Source organism: Taudactylus pleione, unplaced genomic scaffold (assembly GCF_031769625.1).
Source record: "Taudactylus pleione unplaced genomic scaffold, aTauple2 ptg000041l, whole genome shotgun sequence".
NCBI lineage: Eukaryota > Metazoa > Chordata > Amphibia > Anura > Myobatrachidae > Taudactylus > Taudactylus pleione.
This window is the reverse complement of record NW_028284443.1, coordinates 35094505-35108165: the sequence shown is the minus strand read 5'-3', so window position 1 is coordinate 35108165 and position 13661 is coordinate 35094505. Positions and strand designations below refer to the sequence as shown.

The following is a 13661-nucleotide window of genomic DNA, read 5'->3' as shown; positions in this document are numbered from 1 at the left end:
TTATTGTGCTGTTCAGTTCCCAAGCTGCCTCCCTGTGTCACTGGTGTTTTCTTTCATGCTAATTGCTAGTCAGCTCTCAGCTGGATCCTTAACAATTCTCAATTCATTCCTTTGTTACATTTCCCGGTGTTCTCAGTGCAAATCAGCGACTGTTCCTGATCTCCTGTGTTCAAGTATTCAGTTCATACATTGATCTCCTGTGTTCTAGTATTCAGTTCACACGCTGATCTCCTGTGTTCAAGTATTCAGTTCACACACTGATCTCCTGTGTTCAAGTACTCAGTTCACATGCTGATCTATTGTGTTCAAGTGTTCAGCTCAATAGCTGATCCCTTGTGTCCTAGTTAATTAGTTATTACGCTGGCATCTAGTGTTATACCTTTATTTTCTCTGTGCTGGCTTCCTGTGAAGTAATTCTCATAAATATATTTACCGGTCTTCCTGCCACTCCCAGGTACCTGTCCAGAGGGCCACGACCTGCTCACTTGGTGCAGCGAAACCCATATGCCACCTGGAGGGGTCACTGGTGAAGACCACCAAGTGAGTTAGCCTCTGTTCCACACGTCAGGACAGGGTATTAACTGAGAAAGTCTGTCTTTGCCCTTGCAATGAGAAATAACAAAATAGCAAGGCTAGAGGTTCGTTTAACACCACTTTCACATGTGAGAGGTGGTCCTCCCATGCCTAGCTGAAGATGACTTTGTCAACTAAGTACACCTGGACAAACTCTTGGAATCTTCACAGCAGAGCTACTGCACACTGAAATGTGTCTGGTGCATTATTCTTCCCAAAAGAATAGTCCAAAATCGGTGTGATAAATGCAAAGCACTCCTATGCCTCCATGGTATGAGTTATCTGCCAATAACCCTTACTAAGGTCCAAGGTACACACAAAGCAGGCCACCAATACCCTGTCCAGGAACTCATCTATGCAAGGAATGGGCTTTAGAGTAACCTTGTTCAATTTCCTATATAGCCATTGTATTTGCTGTTGCTGACTTGTGGAAAACTGATTTCCAATAGAGACCGTCGTTATGCCTAATACCTATTTAGTGGTGGCCAGTTTGTCTGGGATGGGGTCACTATCTGGGTCATCCTTAGGTGGGCACCAGATGGCTACCGCACCTACCTTTTTAGTTCCACAGGCCTTCAGGTTGTTTATGTGGTAGGTAAGCTGTCCAGGGCTACCACATAATTAACCTTACCCCAATGTTCAATTACTGCATATGGACCCTCCCACGAGTATTAGAGCTTATGCTTACTTGCAGAAACTAGCATAATCACTTTCTGGCCAATAGCCAGGTGTCTAACGCGATGTGGAACTGGTGATCTTAATATCGTCCTAATCTGTCCTGAGCCCCTTACAGGTTGTCACAAGCTAACTACATCAACCCCTGCAGTCTGGTTATGCTTTTGGGGCAACCCCACGCCTTTTTTTTCAAAATGTAACTCTATATTTGCGTTATTGTAGGCAGAAGCATGCATGGATCATACTGATCTGTGCATGATTCTGCTAAACACGCTGCGCAGGAGGTAGTCTATTTACAACTTCTATTTTGGACCTAGTTTGCTTAAATTACACCCGTGATTATAATCATAATTCTTGGTAAATTTCCATGTTGTATTCCTGTTTATGGAAATTACCTGCGAGTTTGGTCGGCATCCCATATTTATTCCTATTTGTGTTTTCACCCGTGTTTTGAAGAGAGCTTCATCATTTCTCACCCGAGTTTGCCTTTTGTAAATAGTGTTATAAAAAATGCCTAAACACACCTGTGATTGCCATCTCGAACAAAGAAGGAGCTTAGTAAATTTACACCCAAGAATCTTATTATGAATCACACGCACTGCTAATGTTGGATGCAGCGGAGCAATTTTTGGGGGTTCTTATATACTTCACATGCGTCTAAGTTGCACAGCGCATGAATCCCGATTGTCACAGACTCATCACTATTATTCAGACGCATAGTGTCTGAAATGTATTAGAAATTTATTGGGCATTGCCGGGCAGTGACAGCGGGGGTGGCTGATTTAATCAGATGCTTGAAGATGCTGCTAATGGGAGTGTCACGGGCGTGTGGCTGACAGTGGTTGCATACAAAGACGCTTCATTGCTCACATTGGGGGCCATACCCAGATGGAGAATCTGCACCTAGCATAGGGCTGGTGCATGTTTCGATGCTGTGACTGTTGGAGGCGTCTAAAGATGCACGAAGAAGATATTTGGATGCACACAGCTGTACAGCGTTCCCCACACCATTAGCATAAGGTCATATGCTACAGTGGCAAAAGGCGCAGGCACAGACATGGCTGCATCCAATTATCTAATGCATATTAACCTCCAATTATTAACTTTGTCACTTTCATTCTTCCTTTGCTTTACAGTCACAAGCAAATTGGCATTTACACCAGTATCAGATGTGCTAATGTTGCAGGGCTCTAAACTGGTTGGTTATGGTATTCCAGTAGTCGCGATGCCTGCAGTCAGAATAATGACAACGGCATCCCAACAGCCAGAATCCTGATGCCTTCAGATAAGTACCCTAACCCTCCCCCTAATCCAGTGATGTGTGTTGAGGTCAATGGCTGGGGAGGCACTCATGGAGAGTTCTGAGTGCTAGGAGCCTGTCTCACCCCCTACTCACCTACTCACTTTAACTCTCTCCTCACTACACTAAGCTTCTGTGTCCACTGATTCTCCTACCTGCATCACTGTGTCGTCTTTTGCTGCTGCTGCTGACTGAGCTGAGCTCCGATCTCTAAACACTGCAGGGCACTTCCTGGTCACGACACATCCAAGGTGTCCTTCAGTGCTCAAGGCACGCCCCTCCATACTCAGAGGCATGCCTCTATTAGCTCTCTTTCTGTACAGCTTACTGCCAGTGATGTGGCCCCACCCCAGCGCTGCAAGCAGTGCTTGACTATACAAAAGCGAGGCTGAACTGTTGCTGCCTCATCTCTCTGCAGTCCCAAGGATCTCCACAAAGCTGGTGAGTGTTAACTATAAAAATGATTACAATAAACAAAGAAGATGTTTATAAGTTATAAATATCTTCTTTGCATTCTAATCATGTTTTTATTAAATCTCCGGAGTATGATAGGGGAGGCTCTGCCTCCTCTGCCTACCCTGACAGCTCGTCCTTGCCCTAACCCACTTTTCCTGCAGCCTAACCCTAACTCTCTCCCTAGTGCTTAACCCTAACCCCTACCTTTATCCTAACCTTAAGCCTAATACGTACCATTGGGATGTCAGCGGTCGGGATTCTGGATCTGAGATTTCGACTGCTGTCGGGATTCTGATCGCCCGCATTATGTTCAAATACTGAAGGCACACCTATCCATTTACTAATTTACTTTCCAAGTTAGTGAAGACATACTAACATCCCCTTACTAACTATTGTCATTCTGTGATAACTTGCACACTAAAATCGTGTTAGCATATCAGGCAGGTGCATAACCAGAGGTGTGGGGGCCCCGTAGCAAAATTTCCTTGTGCCACCCCTCCAGCCCCATGATACTTACACCACCTCCAGCCCTGTAATACTTACCTCCTCCTGAGTCCGGCACGCTACTCCATCTCTCCTCACTGAAGCCTAAGAGAGCCAATGTCATTTTTAATCAGGCACCAGTCGCAAGTCAATCGGAACTCGTGGACCAACAGCCACTGCTGATTGGCTGCTGGTCCACGAGTTCCTATTGGCTCGCGACCAGCTCCTGATTAAATAAGACATCGGCGCTGTACTACTTGGCTATAGAGGGTGCAGGGGGTTGCTTGCTTGGCCGCGGGCCCCTTAAGCAAGCACACCCCTTGCACCCTCAATAGTTATGCCAGTGATATCAGGATTGGAGGAGTTAATGAGTTTGAATACACTTTTAATTGGAAACATCTGCCATCTATCTCTCATCTGTGGCTGTACAAAATAAGAAGATTTGGAGAGAAGAATCTTAGTGGTTTTCTTATCTCTGTTTTATGACTGTCTTATGTGTTTTTTCATTTGATGTATGTCCATTTTCTGTGATTACATTTTTTATTAGATTTTTCATATTGATTCATCTATCCCTATATTGTTGTTTGACTTTATTTTTTTATGATCGATTGATTGCTTATATGGTCTGTTCTCTTCAGCGCCTCTTATAGCATTGTTTACTCTTCCTTCAAAGTAGTTTGCAGCATCCTCTTAAGGTTTAGCAGAGGTTCAGTCTGAAAAAAATATTATATTGTTTGTTATTTTTTCAATACCATAGCGCCATGCTAGTTTTCCTATACTCCAACTGATTCGGGTCTCCAGCATTATCCTACTTGTGTACTACACTCCATGTAAAGATGAATTCTTGCATTATCCTACTTGTGTGCTACATTCCACGTGAGTAAACGCTCTAGCATTATACTAGTTGTGTACTAATCTCAATCTGAGAATGCTTTCCTGCACTATACTACATGTTTACTGCTTTCCAACTGAGGAAGTTCCCCTGAATTGTTCTCCTTATGTACATCATTCCAACTGAGGCACTCTCCTGCATTCTCCTACTTGTGCACTACACTCCATCTCCTGCATTATTCTGTGTGTGTATTACTCTTCATCTTGATCAGGAAGCCTGGACATGCAGCCACTGCTGTGGACAGTTTTCCCGCTCCTTCTAGTCATGAAGATTCCCCATCTCTTCAGCAGATGTTGGAGGCAATCACTGCTTTTGAAAAATTGGTCACAGATAAGATCAAAGAGGTGCAAGTGGAAATCTCATTGATCCAGCAAGATCATCAAATAATGAGGGAGTGAGTAAAGGAAAGCCAAGCATTGTATCTCCCCATTGGATGACATGACATCTTCTATGAAAAGTGAAAACAGAATTTTGATACTTACCGATAAATCCCTTTCTCCGATTCCAAAGGGGACACTGGAGAGCATAGACAGTGGGGTATAGATGGTGCTGAGCGGGAGCTGGCACTTTAATTCTTTAAGAAGTGTGACTAGCTCCTCCCCCTCTATACCCCCTCCAAGCCTCAGTATTAGAAAACTGTGCCCGAGGGGAGCTGACAAAAAACAAACGGAAGAGAAGGAGGCGAAGCAAGCACACAAAACATAGGAAAAGGTTTAAAAAACCGTAACACAACCAGAGACAACAAATCATTGTCCAACAGACATAAAATAAAAAGACCCCAACCCTGGCAGGAAGGAACAGCACAAGGTGGGCGTTCAGTGTCCCCTATGGAATCGGAGAAAGGGATTTATCGGTAAGTACCAAAATCCTGTTTTCTCCTTCATCCACTAGGGGACACTGGAGAGCATAGACAGTGGGGACGTCCCAGAGCTCCCATTACGGGCGGGAAAGCGCTAAGAACCCTGCAAAACAGAACGGCCAAAGTGCTCTGCACAGGCCGCAAACATTGCCAATCTAGAAAAAAATAAAAAATAAAAGGAATGTCGGCCAGACACATTTCCGCTTGGCAAAGTAATTACATGGAAAAACCCCGCGAGCAGATGCCCACGAGGAACCCACAGAGCGAATGCGTTGTAGTAGAAGAAAAGAAAGGCCCCTAGGTGAAGTCATATACACCTGACAGACAGTCAGACGAATCCAGAGGGCCAGTGACTCTGTGGAAGCTGGCCAACCAGGACGAACAGCATCATATACAACAAAGAAAGCTTTCTTTGTATATAGCTGCAGTCCCTACCATATAAAAACGAAGAGCCCTAACAAAATTGAAGGATCCCGACTAAGCAAAATGTCGTGGAAAAAACGGTACCACAACAGCTTTGTTGATGTGGAAAGCCGAAACCCCCTATTGAAAGAAAATCCATTTTAGTACGGTGTTCCACTCTGTCCTCATGAAATATCAAGTATGGAGGACGACAGGATAGAGCTCTCAGATCCGACACCCTCCTGGCTGATGCCAGTGTGAGAAGAAGTGTTACCTTCCATGAAGGTATCTGAACTCCAACTAAAAAATGTTGAATAGAGGAGACTGTAATAAAGAAAATACAAGATCCAAATGCCATGAGCCGCTGGAGGAAGAAAGGGTGGATGCAACTGAATCACACCCTGTAGAAAGTCTGAACCTCCGGTATGCAAGATGCATCAGAGCTGAAAAATAAACCTTCAGCAAAACCAACCGCATACCGGCAACTTGTTTGCAGAAAAAAATAAAATAAATAAATAAACAGAACTGTGGCTAGGTTGATTTCCGTAGGAGGAGCCCCTCCACAGTCACACCGCTCAACATAAGTTTTACCATAACAGTGGTAATGCTTAGAATAACCTTCCCTCCTAGCTCTAATCATAGCAGGGCTTACCCTGGATGAGATTCCTGTACTTCTGAAAATGGCCCTTTTAAGAGCCACGCTATCAAACATAGCTGTTTTGGTTAGACTAAAGGAACCTGTAGTACAAGAAATTCTCTCAGAGGTATAGGCCACGGAACCTCGATCTGCGGAAGCTGGAGATACCAAGGCCTTCACCCTTCTGATGTGTAAAATCCAAGGGAGAAGAGGAATGGAGAGAACAGATAGGCAACTTGAACTGCCACGGTGTTGACAATGCCTCCATAGTCACTGCCTCCGGGTCTCTTGTCTTCGAGCAGTAGAAAGTCAGTTCATGAATTTGACTTGATATCATGAGGTCGACCTGAGGAAGACCCCACCCTAGGTGAAAAAAGACCTACGGGTGTAGAGCCCTGGATGCACGTTCTACCGGCTGAGGAAGTCTGTTCTTCAATTTGCTACACCTGGAATGAAAATTTACTAGATTGCCATTGCAAACTTTTCCACTTTGCCGGACCTATGCACTGTGATTACTGTACGCCACTGTCATGATGTTGTACCCTGACTCCACAACAGCAGATCTGCTGTCTAAATAGTGTAGGAAACCGCCGGCTATGCCAATATGTTTTATCCGGAGACTCGCTCCAGTGATACACAGTGGCACTGGAAGTGCTGTTCCTGAAACATCTCTTCACATCCTCTCAGACTTGCATCTGTGGTGAAAAGAGTCCCATTCCCCACTCTGAATGTGTTTTCCTCCAATACCTCCAATAGGAATATCAAGTTCAACCCCCAGAGAAGGGTATCCGAGTTCTGGGACTTAACTTTTCCTGTAGGTGAAGGAAAAGATGGGATTCTGCTCACTGAGAGAGGAGGAGGAGTTGAAAAATCTGGCCTCTAATGCCTTGATCCTCTACTCCAGGAGTCGAGTGCAATCATGCACCAATATCAGACAACGTCGAAGGACCGTTCTCACCATGTCCGGAATGGAAGATGCTCTTTCCTGATGAAGGAACGCTCTCGGACATGAGGTGTCCATGATGCGTCATTGCAGATGAGGCTAGGGAAATACAGCAACCATCCCTGAATATGAGATGGCTCTGAGTTAATGAGACATTTCGCAGTAATTGGATCCTGTAATGAGGCTTCAGCAGAAGATCGTCTAGGTAAGGGATAATCGTGAACTCCTGTATCTGAAGGAGAACCGTCATGACAGCCCTGACCTCTGTGGAAATGAGTTCCAGAAAACGAATCTCAGAATCGCCTGGTGAGGCGGCCATAAAGGCATGTGAAGAAGTCGTTGTTGATATCCAGAGATATCAACATTCGACGTTCTCTAGTCCCGCATCAACTAAAGGGACTTTGGACCTCATTCAGAGTCGGTCGTTGCGGTCGCACGGTCGTACGCCAGTGATGTTCGCTAAACTGCGCATGCGTAAAGTTCGCAATGTGCGTGCGCAAACTAGCCGCTACGATCAGAATTTTCTCTCTCCTTGAACACAGCCAGGTCGGTAGTTTGAGTGACAGATTGAGGCGTTTGTGGGTGGTAACAGGGGAAGCTGCTTGAAAACGGGGGAGTGGAGATCCGAACGCAGGCGTGCCAAATTATGCGAACGGCGTTTTATGGGAATGCATAATTAACAAAGTAGTGTCATGGCACACGTGACATGGGTGGTTTTTACACTGACATGATCGTAGAGCTTAAGAGAGGGTATGGTCAACCTTAAGCTCTACGACCAGTTCCGATGGTTCCTGATGGTCTTAATCCTTATATGGCCGGAGATGACGTGTAATGCGTATGAGAAGGGGGCGTATTTTTTATCTTCCGGCCGCTTCCTCCCCTTGGTTGGGCAGCTAACGATCCGAACTTAGGGACACAACATGCGAGTGCATCATTTGCATATCCAGCTCCTTTTCCCGTACGACCGTGAGGCCGCAACGACCGACTCTGAATGAGGTCCTTTATGTTGAACTGGAAAATCCTTAGGAATAGAGTGATAGTCTACCAGTTCAGAGAAGGTCTGACCGAGCCCTAAGGCCTCGGAATCACACAAAGTTTGGAGTAAAAACTAGTCCGGTCTGATGGCTGGAAACCTGGTTATCACACTTGTGGATAAAAGTTAGTGTATAGTATGCTGTAAAAACAATACTCCTATTGTTGGAGACTTGGTAAAAGAGCAAGGTAGAGGGTGAGACTAAAAAGTCAAGCTTGTATCCTCAAGTGATGAAAACCCGGACCCAATTATCCGTACAAGACTCCGTCCACAAAACTCTGAAGTCCTAAAGACTCGCTCCCACTGTGGGGACTCCCAGGTAAGAGGAAAACCCATCCTGAACTAAACTTAGTAATGGACTTAACCTGATGTAGAGTAGATGTTATAGAGACTCTACCGCGACCTCCAGAACCATAGGAAGTTGATGGTTCCCTGAACAACTGGGAACACGAAAGGGCCGAAACAAGGGTCCTGTATAAGGACTTCTAGGAAGAGCAATCGCAGACAGAATACGAGAGGAATTACCCCCTGTAGATTACCCTGACAGGGCGCAGTTCAAACTCCTCTCCAATGTCTTTAAAAGACATGACCAATGATCTACTTCAGTGGGATTCTCACATGCTGTACTGCTTTGCATGAAAGAGAGAAAAAGATATATATAAAACTGCCGGGACATCTGAAATTTGTTTATCCGGATGTTCCCTAGCTGACAGAAGCTAATCCAGCTGTATTGAAACTGGAAATGCAATAGCAAGTCTGTTATCTCCTTTTAAAAAGAAAACTGTGGGACAGGACTAGTGTCCGCCTTTTGTCATACCTGTCGGATTTAAGCCTACAGAAGCTGGCATTCCTAGGCGGTCTCCAAGTACTAACCAGGCCTGACCCTGCTTAGCATCCAAGATCAGACGAGATCAGGCATGTGGCTGTAGAAAATAACTCTCTTTTATAAAATATTTTCAGAATCCCATAGTGGAATTCGGTTTCCCGTCCTATATAACAGGCAATGTAATTACCTGCCTACCAGGGATGTCTCTAGACTCACTGCAAGGAAAAAAAAACATCCATGCATGGAAAAGTTTTTACAGAATCTGACACCGATCAGTACGGGACTGAGCCTTGCGAGTATAAAGGTAAAAACTCCTGTCTATATCCGTCAGTAGAGAGATATGTATTCCACTGATAGAATAAGCTCCTTAACGGGAGTGTCATATGCGCTACACAATAGGGAGTTAGTGTTGCACAATATTTGCAGGTATGTAGAGACTATTTAAAGAAAGATAGGAGTGCTGCGCTCATGTATTTGGGAAAGCAGCTCAATTGTTATTGTTATAAGCTATTTTTTCATGTTGAATACTGCGGTAAACATTGAGAATATGATCTCCAGGGACAAGGATTTGCTGTGAATACTCAAAGAGTTGTATTGACTTATAAGCTGCCACTGCAAAACGGGGAGTGCACTGCACAAAAGGGATGTATTAAAAAGAGTTTTTTTTATCATCTCTTTTGGTGTTTATTTTTTATGTCTCACTGGGTAGACTGAATGTATTAGTGCCAGCAGCATCACTGTTGTATTCTATATATATAATCATCAGGGATACATATAATACAAACAACTCACCTTAAATCCACCGCCAACACCACGTGCAAACCCGGCCTTCCAGTCATGGTACTCCGTGCCCACCAATGACGTCAGAGTCCATAGCCCGTTGCCAGGAAAACAATAAGTGCAACTACTAAACACAATCCTACTACCATCAAGAAAGTTGCATACCATATATAAACATTTTTGAAAAATCCCATCTCGTATAATGTTGTCATAAAGTTACAGATGTTAGAGTCATAAATTAGAATCAATAAATTTGACCCTAAATTGTACAAAAAATCCCATATAATACCAACAGCCATAATGTTATCATAGAGACTTAGTAATAAGAGTCATAAATTAACATCATCAAGACAAGAGTCATAAAATACATATTCAAAATTAACCCGATAAATAGCTCTATAGTCATTATATGCATACATAGCTACCTCAAAAGATTCATAAATAGCAATGCAGTCCCAGGAATTCATTTAACCCTTTCGGGGATAATGTTTCTAATCTATATATCCACCAAGATCACATCTTAACGAAGTCCCGGGCCACGGGCTGATCACTTTGCCCAGACTCAAGGGTACTTCTAATGGTACTTCGATGCAATGCCATCTGTTCCCCGAGGGTTCTGCAGTCTTACCGACATAACACAACCCACAGGGACACGTGGAATCAGTATGATTCCACGTGTTCAAATCCCGACAGCGGCAGCCCGACAGGAGTGAAAATCCCGATCGTCAAAAGGTAAGTATTCACTAACCCTATTCTACCCCCTAAGCTTAACCCTCCCTTAGGGGTGCCTAACCCTAACCTCCCCCCAAGTGCTTAACCCTAATCCTTCCTCTAAGTGCCTAAACCTAACCCCCCCTTCCCCACAGCCTAAACCCAAGTCCCCCGGGGAAGTGAATAACCCTAACCTCCCCTATATTGTGTTTAGTTGCACTTATTGTTTCCCTGGCAACGGGCTATGGACTCTGACGTCATTGGTGGGAGCGGAGTACCATGACCGGAAGGCCGGGTTTGCATGTGACGCTGGTGGTGGATTTAAGGTGAGTTGTTTGTATTATTTGTGTCCCTGATGACGATGAAGTAAAGATCGAAACGTTGGAGTATTCCAATGTCTTACTACCTGAGTGCCGCCGACGAAGCAATATATATATATATATATATATATATATATATATATATAACGATCTATATGTGCTTGGTAAAAACAAAGACAAACTACATAAGTGAACTCTGCATTGCCTTGACATTTCCCTAGTCCACAGGTTCTCAAACTCGGTCCTCAGGACCCCAAACAGTGCATGTTTTCCATGTCTCCACACTGAATCAAGTGAAATAATTAGCTCCACCTGTGGACCTTTTAAAAGGTGTCAGTGAGTAATGATTACACCTGTGCACCTGCTGGGTGACCTACAAAACGTGACCTGTGTGGGGTCCTGAGGACCGAGTTTGAGAACCACTGCTCTAGTCTATCAATCTCATTAAGATAATGTACTGCATCAGTTTCCACAGGTTTTATTAACATCACACGTATAACAATTCGTGTATTTCAACATCCAGAAATATTTCTCAGGAATAATGCAGACTCACGTAGTACAGTTTAGGCAGCAGGTTATCATCAATAAATATAAACTGTGCATAGCTCACAGAATAAGAACTATACAGAAGAGATATTATTAAAATTCCAGGACAAATCCGGAAAAATTTGCATTATTCATGAAAAATAGAGACATTTGTCAAGTGTGCATTTATAATGGGTAACACATAAATTGTTACACTGGAACTGAAAAAAAACATCTAAATTGAGACTGAACTTGGGCAAGGAGCATTGGTGTATCTATAATGTGTGCAGGGTGTGCTGTGCACACGGGCCCCTGGGACAAGGGGAGCCCATACCGCACACCATACACCCATATAATTGTACGTACCTCTCTGCAGTCCTACGTCGGCCAGCCTGCAGAGCAGACTAGAAGTGGTTGTGGCCATTTTCCCAGAGATTTGCGCATTTGCAGTAGAGAAGTCACCGGGTGCGCAGCAGACTCTTGCACAAAGCCAGAATCTACTGTGCTGCCAAAGAGGAGGGGGCACATATGGAGCCTGCACACGGGACCTCTCCTCTCTTATACTGCCTCTGGCAATGAGGATTGGTTATTCCCATAGCCAGTGGCTTCACTGGGGTTGGTGTCACCCAGAGCGCCTAAATTGTCTGACACCCCTGCTTGTATTGTCTTGTTGCCCTTGCACGTGCCAAAGGTGCCCATGCGCTCATGGAAAGGGACATGACCTCATGCTCGCAAAGCCACGCCACCAGCCTCTCCGGGTGCAGTGTGGATGACACAGACAAGCGTGCTTCATCCGTCACTGCTATCAGCGCTGTTTGGCGACACCATCCCAGGCGGCCACACCAAAACAGCATAGCAGCTCTGCTATTTTGGGGTCACCCCCTTGGATGGTGTCACCAGATGTGGCCCGCACCCTCCTAGTGAGGTCACTGCCCAAAACACTTCTGTTCAATGTCTATGGTGCCTGATAATAACAAATCCTATAACAGTGTCAGAAAAGGTTTATTGTATATTATTTTTTGGAATATGTTTATTGATTCGCATACAAATTTCTTTTTACACTCTACAACTTTAAAATTGAAATAAAAAAAATAAAATAAAGTGCCAACATAAATACAAAGAACTAAACCTACGCAATTACATTTGTGTACTTACACTGCAATTATGTCCCAGGATCCAGTGAACTGTGCATAAATAAAACGGAAAACAAATTGCTATGAAATAAAAAAAATTGTTCATCTCACCTTGACAATTCCTCGTATGTGCATTTTTGCAATCATCTCTGCGGTATATAGGAACATCAACAGCGTATCAAGGGCAATTGTCACATACTGTAGAGGAGGATAGTGTTCAAAGGTCTTTGGGGTGTTCATACAAACGGAAATGACACTGATAATTGCACAGATGCGTAGTAACGAGTGCACCCACTGAAAAAGAGAGAACATTTTAATAACATTTTCTCAATTCGAACATCTACTTTATATATAATTTGCATCATGAACAAAAACTTCTCTTTCAACTAAAGGGCTCCATACATCTGCGACGGATCGTCGCGATGTAGCGATCCTGCAACCTGGCATCGCAGGATCGCTGAAATCCAACATGTTGGATTTTACAGATATGTCGATCTCGATCAAAAATTATCGTGATTGGCAGATCGGTGAAAATTAACATGTATAATTTCACCGATCCGGTGACGGATCGCGGAACATTGATTGCCGTTGGTCGGCATTTCTGACCAGCGTTTCTGATCCCGGCGCTACATCACGACGATCCGTCGCAGATGTATGGGTACCTTGAGTCTTCTATACATAGGGCCTGATTCAGAGCCGCTCGTAAGCGGCCGCTCGTTCGCTCCAAGCGATGTTCGCACATCTGCGCATGCATATGGATCGTAATGCACATGCGCCAACCAGTCAGTGCGGTCGGAAATCGTGTGTTCGCAAAATAGCGAGTGCCTGCTAATTTGAGTGACAGGATGAGGCGTTTGTGGGTGGTAACAGGGGAAGGTGCTTGAAAACGGGGAGTGGAGATCCGAACGCAGGCGTGCCAAACAGTAAAAACGGGCATTTTAAGGGTGTGCATAATTAACAAAGCAGCGTCATCGACCACGTCACTTGGTTGTCTTTTAGCCTGAACTGTTCGCATGATTGCAGTAGGAAAATCCGACCACAAGCACTGCGAGCAGTTCAGACGCCTTTCGATGTACTCGATTAATCTAATAAATAGCGGAGATGACGTATGAT

General features: G+C 44.3%; 1 protein-coding gene across 1 annotated transcript in view; it reads right to left on the bottom strand.

Moving 5' to 3' along the window:
* Window positions 1–13661, bottom strand: part of NALCN (sodium leak channel, non-selective) — a 665599-nt gene that overhangs the window by 592834 nt on the left and 59104 nt on the right. Inside the window, exon 3 of the mRNA XM_088456607.1 lies at window positions 12660–12842. Coding sequence (XP_088312733.1) covers window positions 12660–12842 — 183 coding nt within the window. The remainder of the gene's footprint in view (window positions 1–12659; window positions 12843–13661) is intronic.